This window comes from Sinohyriopsis cumingii, chromosome 12, assembly GCF_028554795.1.
Source record: "Sinohyriopsis cumingii isolate HCF-2022 chromosome 12, ASM2855479v2, whole genome shotgun sequence".
Lineage (NCBI taxonomy): Eukaryota > Metazoa > Mollusca > Bivalvia > Unionida > Unionidae > Sinohyriopsis > Sinohyriopsis cumingii.
The window spans coordinates 115,661,464-115,682,697 of NC_142972.1; the positions used below are offsets into that span (position 1 = coordinate 115,661,464).

General features: G+C 35.6%; 1 protein-coding gene across 1 annotated transcript in view; it reads right to left on the minus strand.

Moving 5' to 3' along the window:
* The window catches only part of LOC149787296 (uncharacterized), a 134,084-nt gene that overhangs the window by 11,281 nt on the left and 101,569 nt on the right, over positions 1-21,234 (minus strand). The window contains exons 18-21 of the mRNA XM_089977835.1: positions 21,126-21,208; positions 19,948-20,069; positions 12,163-12,306; positions 3,961-4,073 (exon numbers count right to left, since the gene is read on the minus strand). Of these exons, the coding sequence (XP_089833961.1) occupies positions 3,961-4,073; positions 12,163-12,306; positions 19,948-20,069; positions 21,126-21,208 (462 nt within the window). The remainder of the gene's footprint in view (positions 1-3,960; positions 4,074-12,162; positions 12,307-19,947; positions 20,070-21,125; positions 21,209-21,234) is intronic.

The window sequence follows — 21,234 nt, forward strand, 5'->3', positions numbered from 1 at the left end:
AGTTACAAGATTATACAGGTCTCTACTTGATCTCAGGTCACAATTAGCATTTTTTATAATAAATACAACCATTATCTAATGGAAAATAACCTTCTAGAATGATCCTGATGCTTACAAAATCAAAACCATAACCTGTAAAATTCACTTAGGCAAGACCCAAAACCATGACCCAAATAAACATATTTAGTTCTTCTGTTAACACATTAACTTCTGGAGCTTTTTGTCATTTTCGCCTGAAAATCGAGTAGGAAACACATTTTGAAAGCTATTTCTGAATAGACTCGAAAACACCAAATCCCTGGTCATCTTTCAATAACAAACTGCCTAGTTGTGTTAGAAACATCGTTTTTCATTGGCTATTTGACTCGCGCATGAGCAGAAGGGTAAAAGTTGGATTTTGCTTCTTTTTTTTCTTGCTAAACAGAGCCATTATTTTTGTATGGAGACCACTCTTTATTCCAAATGCCCATCTTATCCTACTTTTTGCAAAGGCTCATCTGTCTGTTTGCAGTTCATACCGGTTTGCCTTAGATCTGAGACCAAAAAGTCTAAAATCCAGACACAAAATCAGATTCCGACCACTGGCGAATTTTGGGTTTAAAAAAGTCAGGTCCAAAAAATGAGTTTTTTAAAATCTGTATTTTGTAGTGCAACTAGATATTCAAGATTATTTGGTATTATTGTAGAGCTACATCTGTCTACCTTTCTATAATACCACCACTTTAGTGTATCATGCATGACCACGACGCTACAGAGCTTGGCATTAGGCTACTACCTCCTGCCCCGTTAAGTCGTCGCTAGGGGTTAATGTGTTAATAAAGATCTTGATATTAACCCCATACACAAAGAGAATAATTTAGCTATGTATTAGTTGTTCACATAAATTGAATTTAAAAAAAGTCAATCAGGTCAAGCAGAAATGGACTCAATTTTGGTCAAGGTCAAGTGCAGCATACAATGTTACATTACAAATGCATGTAATGAAAAAAAATCAACTAAGAATTAAATTAAATATACATAACAATATTAAGGTGCCTACCATATCAACATTAAGATGCCTTCCATATCAATATTAAGGTGCCTTCCATATCAATATTAAGGTGTCTACCATATCAATATTAAGGTGTCTACCATATCAATATTAATATGCCTTCCTTATCAATATTAAGGTGTCTACCATATCAATATTAAGATGCATTCCATATCAATATTAAGGTGCCTGCCATATCAATATTAAGGTGTCTACCATATCAATATTAAGATACCTACCATATCAATATTAAGGTACCTTACACATCAATATTAAGGTGCCTTCCATATCAATATTAAGGTGCCTACCATATCAATGTTAAGGTGTCTACCATATCAATATTAAGATGCATTCCATATCAATATTAAGGTGTCTACCATATCAATATTAAGATACCTACCGTATCAATATTAATATGCCTTCCTTATCAATATTAAGGTGTCTACCATATCAATATTAAGATGCATTCCATATCAATATTAAGGTGCCTTCCATATCAATATTAAGGTGTCTACCATATCAACATTAAGGTGTCTACCATATCAATATTAATATGCCTTCCTTATCAATATTAAGGTGTCTACCATATCAATATTAAGATGCATTCCATATCAATATTAAGGTGCCTGCCATATCAATATTAAGGTGTCTACCATATCAATATTAAGATACCTACCATATCAATATTAAGGTACCTTACACATCAATATTAAGGTGCCTTCCATATCAATATTAAGGTGCCTACCATATCAATGTTAAGGTGTCTACCATATCAATATTAAGATGCATTCCATATCAATATTAAGGTGTCTACCATATCAATATTAAGATACCTACCATATCAATAGTAAGGTACCTACCACATCAATATTAAGGTGTCTACCATATCGATATTAAGATACCTACCATATCAATATTAAGATGCCTTCCATATCAATATTAAGGTGCCTACCATATCAATATTAAGATGCCTACCATATCAATATTAAGGTGTCTACCATATCAATATTAAGTTGCCTACCATATCAATATCAAGGTGCCTTCCATATCAATATTAAGGTGCCTACCATATCAATATTAATGTGTCTACCATATCAATATTAAGATACCTACCATATCAATAGTAAGGTGCCTACCACATCAATATTAAGGTGCCTTCCATACCAATATTAAAATGCCTACCATTTCAATATTAAGGTGCCTACTATATCAATATTAAGGTGTCTACCATATCAATATTAAGATACCTACCATATCAATATTAAGATGCCTTCCATATCAATATTAAGGTGCCTTCCACATCAATATTAAGGTGTCTACCATATCAATATTAAGTTGCCTACCATATCAATATCAAGGTGCTTTCCATATCAATATTAAGGTGCCTACCATATCAATATTAAGGTGTCTACCATATCAATATTAAGTTGCCTACCATATCAATATCAATGTGCCTACCATATCAATATTAAGGTGTCTACCATATCAATACTAAGGTGCCTACCATATCAATATTAAGGTGCCTACTATATCAATATTAAGATTCCATCCATACCAATATTAAAATGCCTACCATATCAATACTAAGGTGCCTACCATTTCAATATTAAGGTGCCTACTATATCAATATTAAGGTGTTTACCATATCAATATTAAGATACCTACCATATCAATATTAAGATGCCTTCCATATCAATATTAAGGTGCCTTCCACATCAATATTAAGGTGTCTACCATATCAATATTAAGTTGCCTACCATATCAATATCAAGGTGCCTTCCATATCAATATTAAGGTGCCTACCATATCAATATTAAGGTGTCTACCATATCAATATTAAGTTGCCTACCATATCAATATCAATGTGTCTACCATATCAATATTAAGGTGTCTACCATATCAATACTAAGGTGCCTACCATATCAATATCAATGTGCCTACCATATCAATATTAAGGTGTCTACCATATCAATATTAAGATACCTACCATATCAATAGTAAGGTGCCTACCACATCAATATTAAGATTCCATCCATACCAATATTAAAATGCCTACCATATCAATATTAAGGTGCCTACTATATCAATATTAAGGTTTCTACCATATCAATATTAAGATACCTACCATATCAATATTAAGATGCCTTTCATATCAATATTAAGATTCCATCCATACCAATATTAAAATGCCTACCATATCAATATTAAGGTGCCTACTATATCAATATTAAGGTTTCTACCATATCAATATTAAGATGCCTTTCATATCAATAATAAGGTGCCTACCATATCAATATTAAGGTGCCTACTATATCAATATTAAGATTCCATCCATACCAATATTAAAATGCCTACCATAGCGATATTAAGATGCCTACCATATCAAAATTATAATGCCTATCATATCATAGGACATGGTTTTATGGTGGGAATATCAAGAATATTGGTGCCAGAAGAAGAGTGTAACTTTCTAGAAGGGGGTACACATAAGTGAGGTCAGATATTTATTTTGGACTTTGGTCAATAAGGAAATGTAGGAGAGAGGTTCTTTTATGTTTGCTTTATCTGAAGGACTGATAAAATCTTGACTAGTGTCTGCCTGCATCTTTAAAAAAAAAAATCAACAACTTTTGAAAACATTTCAATCACTGTCAATCAAAATCATTGACTTTACAGAACCAGCATTACAATGACATCCACAAACAACAATGGCAAAAAAAGTTGATAATGATCCCATGATGATGAATATTATTCCAAAACTATTCGGTGACTTCGATCAGTATTCTCATGTTCAAGACCTCATATTAAATTGTTAGGACTGTTTCAAGGATTTTTATTACCCAAGGAAGTGTTATACTACAAACTTTTGCAGCTAGTTACATAAGCTGTATCACTGTTGTATCTGAAAACCTTGTACATTGCAAACATACTATCCTGTCCATAGTCCCTGTCTGACATACTCCTTGTCTGAGGAAACCAATCTGTGTCTGGCTCAGTATCAACAGGTAGGTCTTTATCTGGTATGGAGAAATCTTCACTGTTGCTAAAGAAAGAAAGACTGAATCAATGAATGTCACAAAAACACAGAAGATTTCAGTTCACTGAATAAACTGTATAGTAATAAAAATTTGTAGTCTTTTTGTGAATCAACACGCTTCATACAAATAATAAATGAAAAAAATTATACTTCTACATCTCATTATCACTGAAACTAAGGCAATAAGTAGTTTCCACACAGGAAATCAACTAGGCTGATGAGTTGTTTCCACACAGTAAATCAACTAAGTTGATGAATTGTTTCCACATAGTAAATTAGCTAAGACACTGAGATGTTTCCTCACAGTAAATCAGCTAAGACACAGTTTGTTTCCTACAGTAAATCAACTAAGTCGATGAGTTGTTTCCACACAATAAATCAACTAAAACAATGAGATGTTTCAACTCAGTAAATTAACTAAGACAATGAGATGTTTCCACACAGTAAATCAACTAAGAGAATAGGTTTTTCACACAGTAAATCAATTACGTCAATGAGTTGTTTCCACACAGCAAATCAGCTAAGACAATGAGTTGTTTCCACACAGTAAATCAACTAAATCGATGAGTTGTTTCCACACAATAAATCAGTTAAGACAATGAGTTGTTTCATACAGTAAATCAGCTAAGACAATGAGTTGTTTCCACACAGTAAATCAGCTAAGACAATAAGATGTTTCCACGCAGTAAATCAGCTAAGACAATACGATGTTTCCACACAATGAATCAGCTAAGACAATAAGATGTTTCCACACTGTAACAGTGGCTATGTTATGACATTACATAAATATCTTATTTTGTGTTTTCCTTTGTTTCCATGTTACATCACTCTAAATAGGGATGACATTCATGTCAATATGCATTTATTACATTTTGCATTCTTGCACGAGAAAACATCGGACCAGTTGGTAATGGACAGGACCAGTAGTATTTACTGGTCCTATGGGCTTGCATGATATTCTGGCAAGTTTTATGCACTGCTCATATGTAAATAATTTAGTACCAAGTATTGTACATCCTATCTGGATTTGAATTTCATCAGAACTTTCATCCAAATTTTCTATTTTCACACTTCATGTTCAATGTACACTTGAAATCCCGTAGATACAAGCATCAGGCTCCTGTTATTTTTCACATACTTCCTGCTTTTATAGGTGTAACTGTCAGAAATCCAAGGTTAGTTTTTTAAAAATTATAATGAAAACCAATTTTTTCTAGTAAAATATATTTCTTTAAGAATACTTGCCCAATCATAATACTTTGGGAGAACTACTACTACCTTGCAAATCCAGCCCTCAAACACACTACTTTTAGCTAAAGGGAGCTAAAGTTGTCTGCCAACCTATGTGACAGTGATCTCCCCTTATGTACAAGACTTGGTGGCAAAGCTAAGAACATGTCAGTTACTACTGGAGTGGAAGCCATGCTCTCTATGGATGTAACTGCATGGAGGCTGGGAGGGTGTATGTGTATTATGATTGGGTAAGTATTCTTGAAGAAACACATTTTGCTTCAATTTTTTTTTCTTAAATACATCATCCAATCATAATACCTTATGAGACTAGGTAAGAGGTGGAGGAGTTACATCCCTTTACCCTGGAGATACCATCTCTGGTCCCCTACGGTATGTGAGATAGCTTCTAGGTAACCTGACTGGAGAGGAGATCAGCTGTTGAGGAATGGATTCAAATAGGGAAAAAATCCCCCCCCCCCATGCAAATCCAGTCCAAGTCATGAAGAAGCGTCATAAGAAGCTCTCAACTGACCTGGAAGGGTGACCTGTTGACTGCAGATATAGGTCCTAACAGGTCAAATTTAGCTCTCTGGCATGACAGATCTTAGAGACAAAAGCCAGAGAATGTGGACTCCAATCTCCATCCCACAGTCTGAATGATGCTGGTTAGCGAACAATTCTGGTCGAATGCTAGGTCGGTGGCAACTGCTCTAACCTAGTGAGATGAAATGCATAACAAGTTATTATGAGCTGGGGTTACTTCCCTATATGCTGAGCGAATACTCCACTTATTCCTGGATGAAATAGTCTATGTTAATATATCCTCCTGTCCTGTCTTGAGAGGAGGAAAGAGGTATGATCTCCCTCAATGCAATGGCTCTGTTCTATTAAGGTACTACTTCAAAGCCTGAACTGGGCCTTGTAGGTGGCCTTTTGCTGATGTGTCAAGATGAGACTGAAGTTTCATAACGAAAGTCTGGTTACCCGTGGGAGAAATGCAGTTCTTGGCGATGAAAGAGGATGCCATCATGAGTAAGACTGACCCATCTTGTCCGAAGTGCATGTAATTCAGGTCTGCTGATAGGGTATGTATTTGCTAATTCTGCCTGCAGTCGCTAATGCCATGAGGAAGCAGGTCTTGTAGGAAAGGTGCACCAGAGACATATTTTGTTCAACCAGTTCATATACAAAATAGGTTCTGCATTGGGCACAAGGCTAATGATTTTGGCCATGTATACTCAAAGTTGGAGAGTAGGCTGGATAAGTCCGTGCTTTGTCCAATATCCTCTCTTCCATGATGACAAAAGGTGTCAGTGGTCATGGAGTGGTAACCTTTTACCATACTCAGTGCAAGCTCTCTACAAAGAGCCAGAGGAAGTAAGCTATTTGCAGTATAGATGCCTGGTGAGGTATGATGTGTTCATTTGTGCATATAACCATTGAGGATGAAAACATGCCATTTGCCTTTGTATGCTTTCAGAATAGAGGGCCTTCTTGCAGGAGCATTTCTCTCCATGACTGGTTGTAAGAATTGTTTATTTGAGGGCCTGTTTCATATGATCCAGATGTGTAGGTTCCGTAGCTCTGAGTAGGAATGAAAACAACTGCCATCATGGTTGTGTGAGTAAATGACAGAAAACCTGAATTCTCTGAGGACTTCTTGTTGCGAGATTGATGAGATCATTAATCAATGACTTCTCCCATCCTACTGGTGCAACGAGGATAAGGCAACATTCTGATTCTCTTGATTTCTGTATCACTTTTGGAATCAGGTGTTGGAGGGTAGGCATACATATCCAGGCTGTTTCCAATCTATCAATTGAGAGGTAGGGAAATTGGTCTCCTGGGTGGCTTGTTTGCAGACTTCTTCAGTCTGACCATTATCACTTTTGGAATCAGGTGTTGGAGGGTAGGCATACATATCCAGGCTGTTTCCAATCTATCAATTGAGAGGTAGGGAAATTGGTCTCCTGGGTGGCTTGTTTGCAGACTTCTTCAGTCTGGCCATTAAACGGAATGTTAGAGGATAGAGGTTGTGCTCTTAGCTTGGTCTTATGGTGGTCCTGCAGGAAAGTGCAGGCAGAGAGCAGAGTCGTGTTCCACCAATTGTAACTTGGTAGCTGCATTTACAGCATTGGCCAAAGTGTATAGACAGCTCTAATCAGAACTCGGGCTATTCTTGAGACCAACTCCCATGCATGCCCCGAGGTATTCGGAGTGGGAGAAGATAAACTCTGCTCTGTGTGTTGGAAGATTGCCATAGAGGCGAAAGTCCAACACTGAAGTCATGTCAACGATATTGCACACTAACTGCCTACAGTCATCCAGTTCATATGTATCGAGTATGGCTTTGTCATCCCCAATGTGGCAATATCACTGTCAACTGCCATGGTTTCCAAATAAAGGTAGAACATCCGATGAACTGATGAAGATGGGTCAAAATGTCTGTAGAAGTAATTGAAGATAGACTCTTCCATTCCATTATAAGATCAACAGATACTGGAGCTCTGGTCCAGGTTGTTGATGAAGTGGGAGGAGGACAAAAACTACAGGGGTCAATGGTAAAAAAAATGTCTTCAAGATGAGAAAGTTACTGAGAAAAGAGTCTCTTCTTGTGGCAGAGTATAGAGAAATTGCAAATTGACATCTATTGAAGTGTGAGGAACTATCTGTGGCATCGTGCTCAATGAGTGTCTTGAGGTGGTATGAGGGTTAGACTTTTCCCTGCACATGTCTACAAAAGTCAGGTTTGACATACTGTAAGCTGGACTGTTAGTGATTGAACCTGTAATAATGATGTTTTGGCCTTTTGTGATCACTAGTATATGGCCTAGGCCGGTCACAATGGAAATATGCCATCTATGTGGGGAGGATATCATAGGATCATCAGTTTGGGATGGGTTATGGGATGTTTGATCCATGTAACCTGTATGTCTACTGAGTCAGTGGGAACTTGGCTGTTTGTTAGCAAGGTAGAGGCAGTTGCCAAAAATGCTGAGTCCTGTGGTGGTCTCTTAGGTGCCGGAGCTGTTTCAGTGCATGAGGAAAAGCTAGCATGAAGACTGGTGACATCTTCGTCCTGAGCTGTGTGATTGTGCTCTTTGCCAATAGTTGTAATCTTGACCCAGAAATTGATAACAGAACATCTAATAAAACAGTGAAGCATGCAGTAAAATATAATGACAATTCCACGTATAAGGAGGAGAGGTATAAACCCGTGAGCCTAAACATGTGATGTTAGAATATAGTGTGGGTGCAGAGCTAAACCAAATGGTTACCTTGGGAAAAAAAGCGAAAGCAAATGATCTCAATTACAATGCTACCTGTAGGAAAGGTCAAGGATGGCATGTACAGGTAGAATAACTGAAGCAAGGTGTTCCTATTCTAAGGATGTCATGGTAAAGGAAACTCACCTGTATGTACCAGACATGACAGAATTATACATAAATAAGGAGTTTCTTAAGGGCATAAAAAAATGCACGAACCTATCCTGTGAAGTTGCACAGGCTACCCATGCGAGTGACTAAGTGCACTTTAATATCATGAAATGCTTACACAGATAAACATCACTCAAGTGTTGCCTATAGAAACAAGCATAAGCAGGACACAACTGAGTAAACCATATATAGAAAGCCAACCTGTACTTGTCTGACCAGAGTGGAAGCAATACAGAAATGTACAAAAGTGTCTACACTAAACAAAGAAAAAACCTTCACATAAAAGGGAACATAGGCACCATTATATATATGTACAAAGCAGGTACGACAATATCCATTATGAGGTAACTACCTGTAGGGTAAAAGGACCACAGACCACCTGTACAAGCAAAAAATATTGATGTTGGCACCTGGACACTACAAAACATGGAAACTCACCAATATGTACCCATTTTAACGGAATTCACATATATTAGGAATTTTTGTAAGCACTAAAGACATGCACATAAAAAATAATTACAGCCCGAACAGAATGTGAAGTCGCTTAGGCTCCCTATGCAAGTACATGAAATGTGTGACAACAACAAAGTGTTAGCAAATTGTAAAGGCAGACTTATGTTGAAATAGGATGAGAAAAAGTTGTAAATATAGATGGAGTATACTCTCTTTAGAAGTGATAAACTCCTCCAGCTTGTAATGGTATATCTTCCACGTAGATTATGGCTTTTGTGAGGTCTCTTGTGCCGACAGCATGCTTCTTGGCATGAGTGGAAGTAGTAATAGACATGTTCTTAGACTTTGCCACCAAGTCTTATACTTAATGGGACATCACTCTACCCAACCGCCACATAGGTCGGCAAGCAACTTTTAGCTCCCTTTAGCTAAAAGTATTATCTGGGAGGGCTGGATTTGCAAGACAGTAGTAGGTATTATGATTGGGATTCAAGAAACATATACTTAGTAATTTTTAAAAATTCATGGTGAAGTAGACAGTTTGGGAGTAGATAAAATGATACAGTAGACAAGTTGATAATTAATGAATTGGGAGTAGATGACTTGAGCATAGATGAAAGGGATGTACCTATGTTTACATCACTGGAAAAGCTGCAAGTAGACCAACTGACACATTACAGTGTTTGTATGCGTGTGTGTGATTTGGATTTTTAATGCAGCTTTAGCAATTTTTCAGTCATATCACTACAATGTCTGCAGTGTAGCAGTTTAAAGTGATGTCTAGCACTGGGGCATGATGAACCAAACATGTAGCATCATGTTCCACCCAGTCACATCATCCTGAAATGATGCCAACCAGTCCTAACAAACATTAACCTCTTAATGATGAGTGCCAAGTGAGGCAACTCTGAGAACCATTTTTATAAATCTTTGGCATGACTTGGCCAGGGTTCAAACTAGAGACTTCCCACATCTGAAGCAAATGCTCTAACCACTTTAGGCCACTGGAGCTGTGACACAGTAAAGAATTTAGGAGCAGATGCATTAGTACAGTAGATAAGCTGATATTTGACGAGTTGGGACTTGATGAGTTAGACATAGTTGAAATGGGATGGATCCTTATAGGCGTCAATTTCTCTAAAACTCTTGCAGTAATAAAACTTAATGGGTGCATTTAATTTCTCTTCACTGTTAAGAAAGTAGGTCACCATTGGCTTCCTTGTTCCAGTGAGTTGATAACTCTGATGCTGCATTAGTTTCTTCTTCAAATACATATCCAGATCATAATATACTAAAAGTCCTTCTACTAACTGGCTTTCTAAGTGAACAAAGGCATCAGTGTCTTTTTGGCTAGTTTTAGCATTCAACGAACTAAAATGTCATTGGCTTAACAAGACATAAGTCAGGTGAGAGTGGTATGCTATATATGGTTATGTTTTCTATAATTAGACTGATATTACATCTGTGTATGATATGGTTATGTTTTCTATAATTAGATTGATATTATGTCTGTGTGCTATGGTTATGTTTTCTATAATTAGACTGATATTATGTCTGTATGCTATGGTTATGTTTTCTATAATTAGACTGATATCATGTCTGTATGCTATGGTTATGTTTTCTATAATTAGACTGATATTACATCTGTGTGATATGGTTATGTTTTCTATAATTAGATTGATATTACGTCTGTGTGCTATGGTTATGTTTTCTATAATTAGACTGATATTATGTCTGTATGCTATGGTTATGTTTTCTATAATTAGATTGATATTACGTCTGTGTGCTATGGTTATGTTTTCTATAATTAGATTGATATTACGTCTGTATGCTATGGTTATGTTTTCTATAATTAGATTGATATTACGTCTGTGTGCTATGGTTATGTTTTCTATAATTAGATTGATATTACGTCTGTGTGCTATGGTTATGTTTTCTATAATTAGACTGATATTACGTCTGTATGCTAAGGTTATGTTTTCTATAATCAGAGGCAACAATTGGGCAGGATTTAGTGCTTGCAGGAAGTCTAACGAACAGTTTCTTCACTCAATCCAACAATGTCCAGTGCAATATGTTTGAGGTGCATGTTATACATTTGAACAGATACATGCAAATTCTGATGACTGAATAAAGATGTTGATTTTATACACCTATATTAATAAACAATGTCCAATAAGAAACTCTGACTTTTGCATTATTCAGATTTTAATGAAGCGTTGTTGTTTTTTTTTAAGTGATGGATATAACAATTTCTGAAGATACTAAAGTCCAGTAAACAAGTTGGGAGTTTGCAAACTGACACAGAAGCTGTTCAGAGTAAACAAATTGGCATGCTAGATGAATATAGATTCGATAAGTTGGAGGAAATTGACACAATGGATGAATTTAGACTGGATAAGTTGGAAGAAATTGACACAGTAGATAAATTTAAATTGGATAAGTTGGAAGAAACTGACACAGTAGATGAATTTAGATTGGATAAGTTGTAGGAAATTGACACAGTAGATGAATTTAGACTGGATAAGTTGGAGGAAATTGACACAATGGATGAATTTAGACTGGATAAGTTGGAGGAAATTGACACAGTAGATGAATTTAGACTGGATAAGTTGGAGGAAATTGACACAATAGATGAATTTAGACTGGATAAATTGGAGGAAATTGACACAGTAGATGAATTTAGACTGGATAAGTTGGAGGAAATTGACACAATAGATGAATTTAGACTGGATAAGTTGGAGGAAATTGACACAGTATATGAATTTAGACTGGATAAGTTGGAAGAAATTGACACAGTAGATGAATTTAGATTGCAGAAGTTGTAGGAAATTGACTTAGGAGGAGACAATTTTAGTAAGGACACTTACACAAACAGTGACAAAAACAACAATTTGGTTGGAAAATTGATACCTGCCCACAGCCTATGCTTTTTCAATAAGACAAATGTGTGCATTTAATCGTAAACTCACCATATTGTCCTCATAAGAGACATATCCTGTGTAAGACACTGTATTGAGAAAGACTCAAGTAGACCTGTGACATCACCCTGATCCCCCAAATTCCAAGTGGGGTGAGAAGATCCTATAAGAGCCAGCATCAGCCTGTTGCCCCGACTGGAAAATAAAACCACAACATTAATACATTATATACTGCCAAACAGACAGAAATGAAGAGTGACAATATATAATGAGCAATAAAATAACAAGGAATGAAGTCTAAAGGCCTCATGCTCTAAACCTCATGAAGTGGGGAAAACCTTTCAGTGATCAGTATTACTGACTTCATCCCAGTAACCTCCAACTATGAGTCTCAGACTTCACTCTGCTGATGACATGTCATGATGAAAATGGAAGACATCAAAGCAAATTATTTAACTAGCACCTCGTTATTTCCTTACTAATGACCATCATTAGTTGTCTGGCCTGAATTTTTACATAACACAGTCTGTCTTGGAGAAGACTAGACAACAAAGTATGCTGTATATATTCAGTTGATTGGGGGGAAAATAAACAGAAAAGAGCAAAAGCCAAGTTTAGTAAAATTCAACAAATAATTTACTTAACAAGAATACAAAATGAAAATTTAAAAAGAACTTACATTATTGTAAATTAACTCCTAAACAGTCCTAAAAGGTCTATCAAAAGTCCAAAAGTATGAAGTTCCCATTGAATTCTAGTCATATTCTAAACAAATTCCAAGACTGAATGTGTTCATTTGGCTCTAATCTCGATGTGCTAATGTACCAATGGCCTGGAATGTGGTGATGTATTAGCATTCATTTTATGTATCACAATAATATAATCCAAAATGTCCTCACCTGAATTCACTATAATTCCAAATTATTGTTTCAGTCCAAGAATATAATTGAGCACTTTTTAATTCCAGTGAAGAAATCCATCCAAATTAAAAACTGAATGCAAAACAAGACTGATTATGTTTCAGATGCCAAGGCAAGAATGAATAAACCCAATGTAAAACAAGATTATATACCCCTTTATTTGATCAAGGTTACAATTACCATTTTCTGAAAATACTAATAGGAAATTTCCATTCTGGAAGATTCTATGGTCAGGATCAAGACTATCTTTAACTCAAAATGAAGTAAACATGTTTACTATTAATAATAATCTAAATATTTAATCTATCCCCATACAGAAATATTAGCTATGTATTATGTTGTTTGTAAAATAAATGTCACTTGTCAGGTAAACCATTAAGATTTTTCCATTTCTTAATATCATCTGTTTCAGTCTCGTTTAATTCTATTCAACAGTTTTAAACAAAAATAATTTACTTGCATTATGTATATTTAATTTATGCGTGCTTGACCTTTCTTAGTGATTCAGGGTCATTTTCCAAAAGATCTTATCTGAATTTTGAGTTAAGGACCAAGTCTTCATTACAACCTTGGAATATTCTGGAAGAGATCTTGTTGACAATATTTTATGGAATTTTCTATTGAAAATGAACATATCATGTGCATTTTGTCATATCATGGGTCACATGACATTCTGCATGTTAAGGAGACAGGTAAACAATTACTGATTACTGTTTTAATACCAGTCTGTGGAATCACTTTTAGTTGTGTTCAGTTATAATATGAGAGGAGTTTTAAATTATTCATTAGAATTATAAAGTGCTCATTGACATTTGGACTCAAACAAAACTTTGAAATTATTGAGGACTCATTCAAAGTATTCTAGATTATATCATTGTAGTACATCAAGATTAATGATACATCAACCAAGTCAAAACTTTGTATATCAGCACAATCAAGTCTATTGAACTTGTTTCAGAATATACTATACTTCTGAAATTGTGTTAGAACGTTTAGTATTATCTGGATTTGATTCACAATATTGTAAGTTCTTTCAAATTTTTACTTCACTACGAAAATAAATTGTTAGTTTTGCTTCTGTCAAGGGTTGATGTCCTTAAATTAGCATTTCCAAGTGTGAAAGAATTTTTTTGGTCAGTTTTTACACACCACCTGCAAGGCATCTCATTTTTTTCCCATTCATTTCCAGCTATACTCGATTTTGTTTCCAGTCTGAACTGAAAGAATACTTTTTTCATTGGCATTAAATGGACCCTTAGTTTCATCGCTGCCACCTTTAAGCACATCATCACTATCATCGTCCGATATGGGATTAACCAGAGGAAGTGTTTGTTTGCTGTCATTGTGCCTATTGACAGAAACTTCTGCACCCTGACTGTTATTAGAAGTGTTACTGCTACGATAATGAAAAAGTGTCCTAGTTTTGACTGATTTAGCCATTTAACACGTTTTCCTGCCAAGCCAGCCTCTGTATCAAAACATGCTCTTCTGACCTTTGTTATTAACCAATCAGAATGGAGCACATGTCACACAGAAATATGTGACGTATTTACAACTATACAAGCACAACATATTCGCCAAGTGACAACCGGGAATTTTACAGCAAAAATATAATATAAAATAAAATAACGCAATCTTAATAAAAAAATGCACACAATTCTTATTTTTTTCGCGATTTTCCTGCATGAGATTAAAAATCTTAAATTTGCGGGATTTGCATGATCCCGCATGCTAGATGCAACCCTGATAATATTCTCAAATGTAGACTCCTACCTAAACTATGGTTATAATTATCCTAGTAAAAGCCAACCTTGTAAATTATTAACCTTTATTCACCCATTACTAGTGCCTTGATTTCATGTCTATTTGCTTTTCTTAAAGTCATTAAGATCTTTGATCAGAGCATAGTTTTAACAAAAGATGTTAATAATAAGTAAAATACATACAACCGTGTGAAATTGTGATGCTTTTTCCTGGAACATTGCCTGATGTCAAACTCCAATTAGTACCCACCATAATTGGAATGCAAATCAATGCCTACCATAATAAGTCGTTGTTATGAGTCTATGCTCTTAAAATAAGTAACAGAAAAGAGTGAAAGACAACAAGCTTTGTAAAATTTAACAAATAAATTCATTTCTCTAGAATACAAAGTGAAAATGAGAAAAAACAACTTACAGTATTGCAAACTAAATCCCAAAATAATCCAAGAATTACAGACACAATTCCTAGTAATTTAAAGTTGTTATGTATATTTGATTTAATTTAATTATTTGTTTGTAAGTCTTAATTTTTTTAATTCCATTACATGCTATTGTAAAGCTTTTTAAAATATTTTTGATGTAAACAACTTTATAGAGATATTGTATCAAATGTTGACCTAGTTCATGACCTTGATTTAGAACCAGTATAGGGTTCTTGTAAACAACTTTTTAATTCTTTCCCAGAGTAAAAATCATTGGTTTTAGTCAAGGCCAAATCGGGAGTATGTGATGTTAGGCATGTAAAAAAAACTTCTATGTTGTCCTAGAAGAGTGGTCATGTGACCCTCATACAAGAATCTGTTTTGAATCTTAAATTAGTGTATAACTATTTTCTATAGAGAATTTAGTCAGCTGGGCTTTAAACCATTGACACTTAAAGTTGTTTTGTTGTGGCCAGTTTCAGTTAATTTTTTAATTTTTCTTAAAATTATTTGGATTCAAGAGATTATTTTCCCCTGAAAATACTTGTGCTCTAAATTAATTCTTGGACAAGGACAGTTATCGAAATTTACAAAGAATTCAAACACTGGAATATTATTTTCTGTGATTCAACAAAGAACTGTTGACACATCAGTACAACACTGACCACAGCATATGTCATTGCCTTCCATTTTGGATTTCATCGGATTCAAACTCAGTTTCATTAGGACTTTTTATTACTAGGACTTCTATTTTTTTCATTCTTGGATTATTCTTGATTCTTTTTGGATTTGATTCATAGAACCTATGTTTTCTTTTCTCATTTTTACCTTATTTTCCAGGGAAATAAATTATTTGTTAACTTTTACAAAACTTGTTGTCTTCACTCTTTTCTTGTTATGTTTTGTAAGAGCCTAAATGTAACAAAGTCCTGAATAAAATCAGTAACAGTCTGGAAAATATCCCTAAACTGAAGTCAATGACATGTCTGTGGTAGCTACTGAAATGTTGATCTGTCAACAGTCTTTTGTTGAATCACAGAAATATAATTCCAGGTTTGAATTCAGTATAAATTCCAGTGAATGTCTTTATCCAAGAATTTTATCAAGGCACTTTTGTATTTCCAGAGAAAATAATCACTTGAATTCAATAATTTGAACAAAATAAGATTCCAGCCCAGAACTCCTGGTGACAACATACAATACAACTTAAAAGTGCTGGGTGTTAAAGCATGAATGACCAAGTCCTCACAATCACAAGACTATATAGTTCTCTACTTGACCTCAGGTCACAATTAGCAGTTTCTAAAAAAAACAACCATTACCTAATGGAAAAATGACCTTCTAGAATGATCCTGATGTTTACAAAATCAAAACCATAACCTATAAAATTCACTTAGGAAAATCCAAAACCCTGACCCAAATCAACATATTCACTTCTTCTATTAATAAAGATCCTGATATTAAGCCCATACACATATAGAATAATTAAGCTATGTATTAGTTGTTGACATAGCATGAAATAAAAAAAAAAAATCAATTTGGTCAAGCAGAAATGAATTCAATATTGGACAAGGTCAAGTCCAGCATATAATGTTACATTACAATAGCATGTAATGAAATTATTTTTTTAAACCTAACAAACAAATTAAATATACATAACACCATGGCATTAGGAAAGCAAATCAATGCCTATCATAATAAGATATGGCATTAGGAATGCAAATCAATGCCTACCATAATAAGCCATGGGATTTTGAATACAAATCAATGTATACTATAATAAGCTAAGGCATTTGGAATGTAAATCAATGCTACCATAATAAGCCATGGCAACAGGAATGCAAATCAATGCCTACCATAATCAGCCATGGCATTAAGAATGCAAATCAATGCCTACCATAATAAGCCACAGCAACAGGAATGCAAATCAATGCCTACCATAAAAAGCCATGGCATTGGGAATGCAAATCAATGTCTACCATAATAAGCCATGGTATTGAGAATGTAAATCAATGCCTACCATAATAAGCCATGGCATATGGAATGCAAATCAATGCCTACTGTAATAAGCCATGGCAATAGGAATGCAAATCAATACCTACCATAATAAGCCATGGCAATAGGAATGCAAATCAATGTCTACCATAATAAGCTATGGCATTGGGAATGCAAATCAATGCCTATCATAATAAGCCATAGCACTGGGAATGCAAATCAATGCCTACCATAATAAACCATGGCAACAGGAATGCAAATCAATGCCTACCATAATAAGTCATGGTATTGGGAATGTAAATCAATGCCTACCATAATAAGCCATGGCATTGGAAATGCAAATCAATGCATACCATAATAAGCCATGGCATTGGAAATGCAAATCAATGCCTATCATAATAAGCCATGGCACTGGGAATGCAAATCAATGTCTACCATAATAAGCCATGGCATTGGAAATGCAAATCAATGCATACCATAATAAGCCATGGGAAAAGGAATGCAAATCAATGCCTATCATAATAAGCCATGACACTGGGAATGCAAATCAATGGCTACCATAATAAGCTATGGCATTGGGAATGCAAATCAATGCCTACCATAATAAACCATGGCATTGCAAATGCAAATCAATGCCTACTGTAATAAGCCATGGCAACAGGAATGCAAATGAATGCCTACCATAATAAGCCATGGCAGTAGGAATGCAAATCAATGCCTACCATCATAAGCCATGGCACTGGGAATGCAAATCAATGCCTACCATAATATACCATGGCATTGCAAATGCAAATCAATGCCTACCATAATAAGCCATGGCATTGGGAATGCAAATCTATGCCTACCATAATAAGCCATGACACTGGGAATGCAAATCAATGTCTACCATAATAAGCCATGGCATTGGAAATGCAAATCAATGCATACCATAATAAGCCATGGGAAAAGGAATGCAAATCAATGCCTATCATAATAAGCCATGACACTGGGAATGCAAATCAATGGCTACCATAATAAGCTATGGCATTGGGAATGCAAATCAATGCTTACCATAATAAACCATGGCATTGCAAATGCAAATCAATGCCTACTGTAATAAGCCATGGCAACAGGAATGCAAATGAATGCCTACCATAATAAGCCATGGCAGTAGGAATGCAGATCAATGCCTACCATAATAAGCCATGACATTAAGAATGCAAATCAATGCCTACCATCATAAGCCATGGCACTGGGAATGCAAATCAATGCCTACCATAATATACCATGGCATTGCAAATGCAAGTCTATGCCTACCATAATAAGCCATGGCATTGGGAATGCAAATCAATGCCTACCATAATAAGCCATGGCATTGGGAATGCAAATCAATGCCTACCATAATAAGCCATGGCAATAGGAATGCAAATCTATGTCTACCATAATAAGCCATGGCATTGGAAATGCAAATCAATGCATACCATAATAAGCCATGGCATTGGGAATGCAAATCAATGCATACCATAATAAGCCATGGCATTGGGAATGCAAATCAATGCCTATCATAATAAGCCATGGCATTGGGAATGCAAATCAATGCCTATCATAATAAGCCAGGGCATTGGGAATGCAAATCAATGCCTACCATAATAAACCATGGCATTGGGAATGCAAATCAATGCCTATCATAATAAGCCATGGCATTGGGAATGCAAATCAATGCCTACCATAATAAGCCATGGCATTGGGAATGCAAATCAATGCCTATCATAATAAGCCATGGCATTGGGAATGCAAATCAATGCCTACCATAATAAGCCATGGCATTGGGAATGCAAATCAATGCCTACCATAATAAGCCATGGCATTGGGAATGCAAATCAATGCCTATCATAATAAGCCAGGGCATTGGGAATGCAAATCAATGCCTACCATAATAAACCATGGCATTGGGAATGCAAATCAATGCCTATCATAATAAGCCATGGCATTGGGAATGCAAATCAATGCCTATCATAATAAGCCATGGCATTGGGAATGCAAATCAATGCCTACCATAATAAGCCATGGCATTGGGAATGCAAATCAATGCCTACCATAATAAGCCATGGCATTGGGAATGCAAATCAATGCCTATCATAATAAGCCATGGCATTGGGAATGCAAATCCATGGCATTGGGAATGCAAATCAATGCCTACCATAATAAGCCATGGCATTGGGAATGCAAATCAATGCCTACCATAATAAGCCATGGCATTGGGAATGCAGATCAATGCCTATCATAATAAGCCATGGCATTGGGAATGCAAATCAATGCCTACCATAATAAGCCATGGCATTGGGAATGCAAATCAATGCCTATCATAATAAGCCATGGCATTGGGAATGCAAATCAATGCCTACCATAATAAGCCATGGCATTGGGAATGCAAATCAATGCCTACCATAATAAGCCATGGCATTGGGAATGCAGATCAATGCCTATCATAATAAGCCATGGCATTGGGAATGCAAATCAATGCCTACCATAATAAGCCATGGCATTGGGAATGCAAATCAATGCCTACCATAATAAGCCATGGCATTGGGAATGCAAATCAATGCCTACCATAATAAGCCATGGCATTGGGAATGCAAATCAATGCCTTTACTCTTGGAATTCCTTAAGCACAATATGGGTCAAGTATTTTCTTCTATGATGAGTGACACTTCAATATTATGCTTGTAGTAGTTATCTGCAGGTGAGGACGTTTACCTTTTCTCAACACCAGATTCATTTATTTCGTCTGTGTATGTGAACTCCAGTACTGCTACAGTCTGCCTGGTTGATGCAAGTGTTAATTCTCTTTCTGAGGGCTGCAGGACCAAAGTTACATTCTGTTGCAGAAATCAAAAGTGGTGTCTAAGTAGAATACCATAAAGTTTACCATAACAGTCCTTTAAAATTACAAGTTTCAGTCCTTGAAGTTTGAATACTTTCCAACAACGTATGAAAATAAAACCAGCTAAATATGTTTTATGAAATCTTAACCAATAAAAAATTAGATTTTACATTTTTAAGATAAGAAGTTACCTTAGAATAAAAAAGTAATAATTTCCAGACAATGCTCAAAATATAGAATAAAGTTAATAAGCATGAGAATAAAATCGAAACAAGAGGGATGATTAGACAATGCTCATATACACACCCACCCCATCCCACATATCACTTCAAGGCCCATGATGGAGTGTGTGTATGTTTTGGATTTTTAACGTAGCCTTAACAATTTTTCAGTCATATCGCTATGATGTCTGCAGTGTGACAGGTTATAGTGATGTCTAACACTTGGGCATCATGCTGCAGACATGTGGCATTATGTCCCTGCCAGTCACATTATCCTGACACCAGGCCAACCAGCCCTAACACTAACCTCTTAATGCTGAGCGCCAAGCGAGGCAGCTGTTATTACCATTTTTGTAAGTCTTTGGTATGACTCTGCCAGGGATCAAACCCATGACCTCCTGCATCTGAGGCAGATGCTCTAACCACTGGGCCACTGGGGCGGTCATCCATGATGGAACCCAGTCTATAGTATTGTCTCAACTGAAGACAACTGTAAGACTAATTGCCTCCAGCTGAAAGTCTATAAAGGTAATAACAGTTACAAATGTCATGGATTGATCTGTATGGACATCAGCTGATAAACCTGATTTTTGCACATTGCAAATAATAAAAAAACTATTTGTACATAGCAATTAATGAATAACTACTTGTACATAACAATTAATGAATAAATATTTGTACATAGCAATTAATGAATAACTATTTGTGTGTGTGATTTGCATTTTTAACATAACTTTGACAAACCAAACCATTTACAAATGAAAATAAGATTCTTTTAAAAAAACAATCTGATGTCGTCATTGTTTCCAGTCAAACAGTGTACAATTTACCTGCTGTTTACTTGGTAGTAAATGGAATGAAACAGGACTCATCTCTACTTGCTGTGAGGATATTTCTTTTGTACAGTTGACATCTATAGATAAAAAAGCACAATGCTGT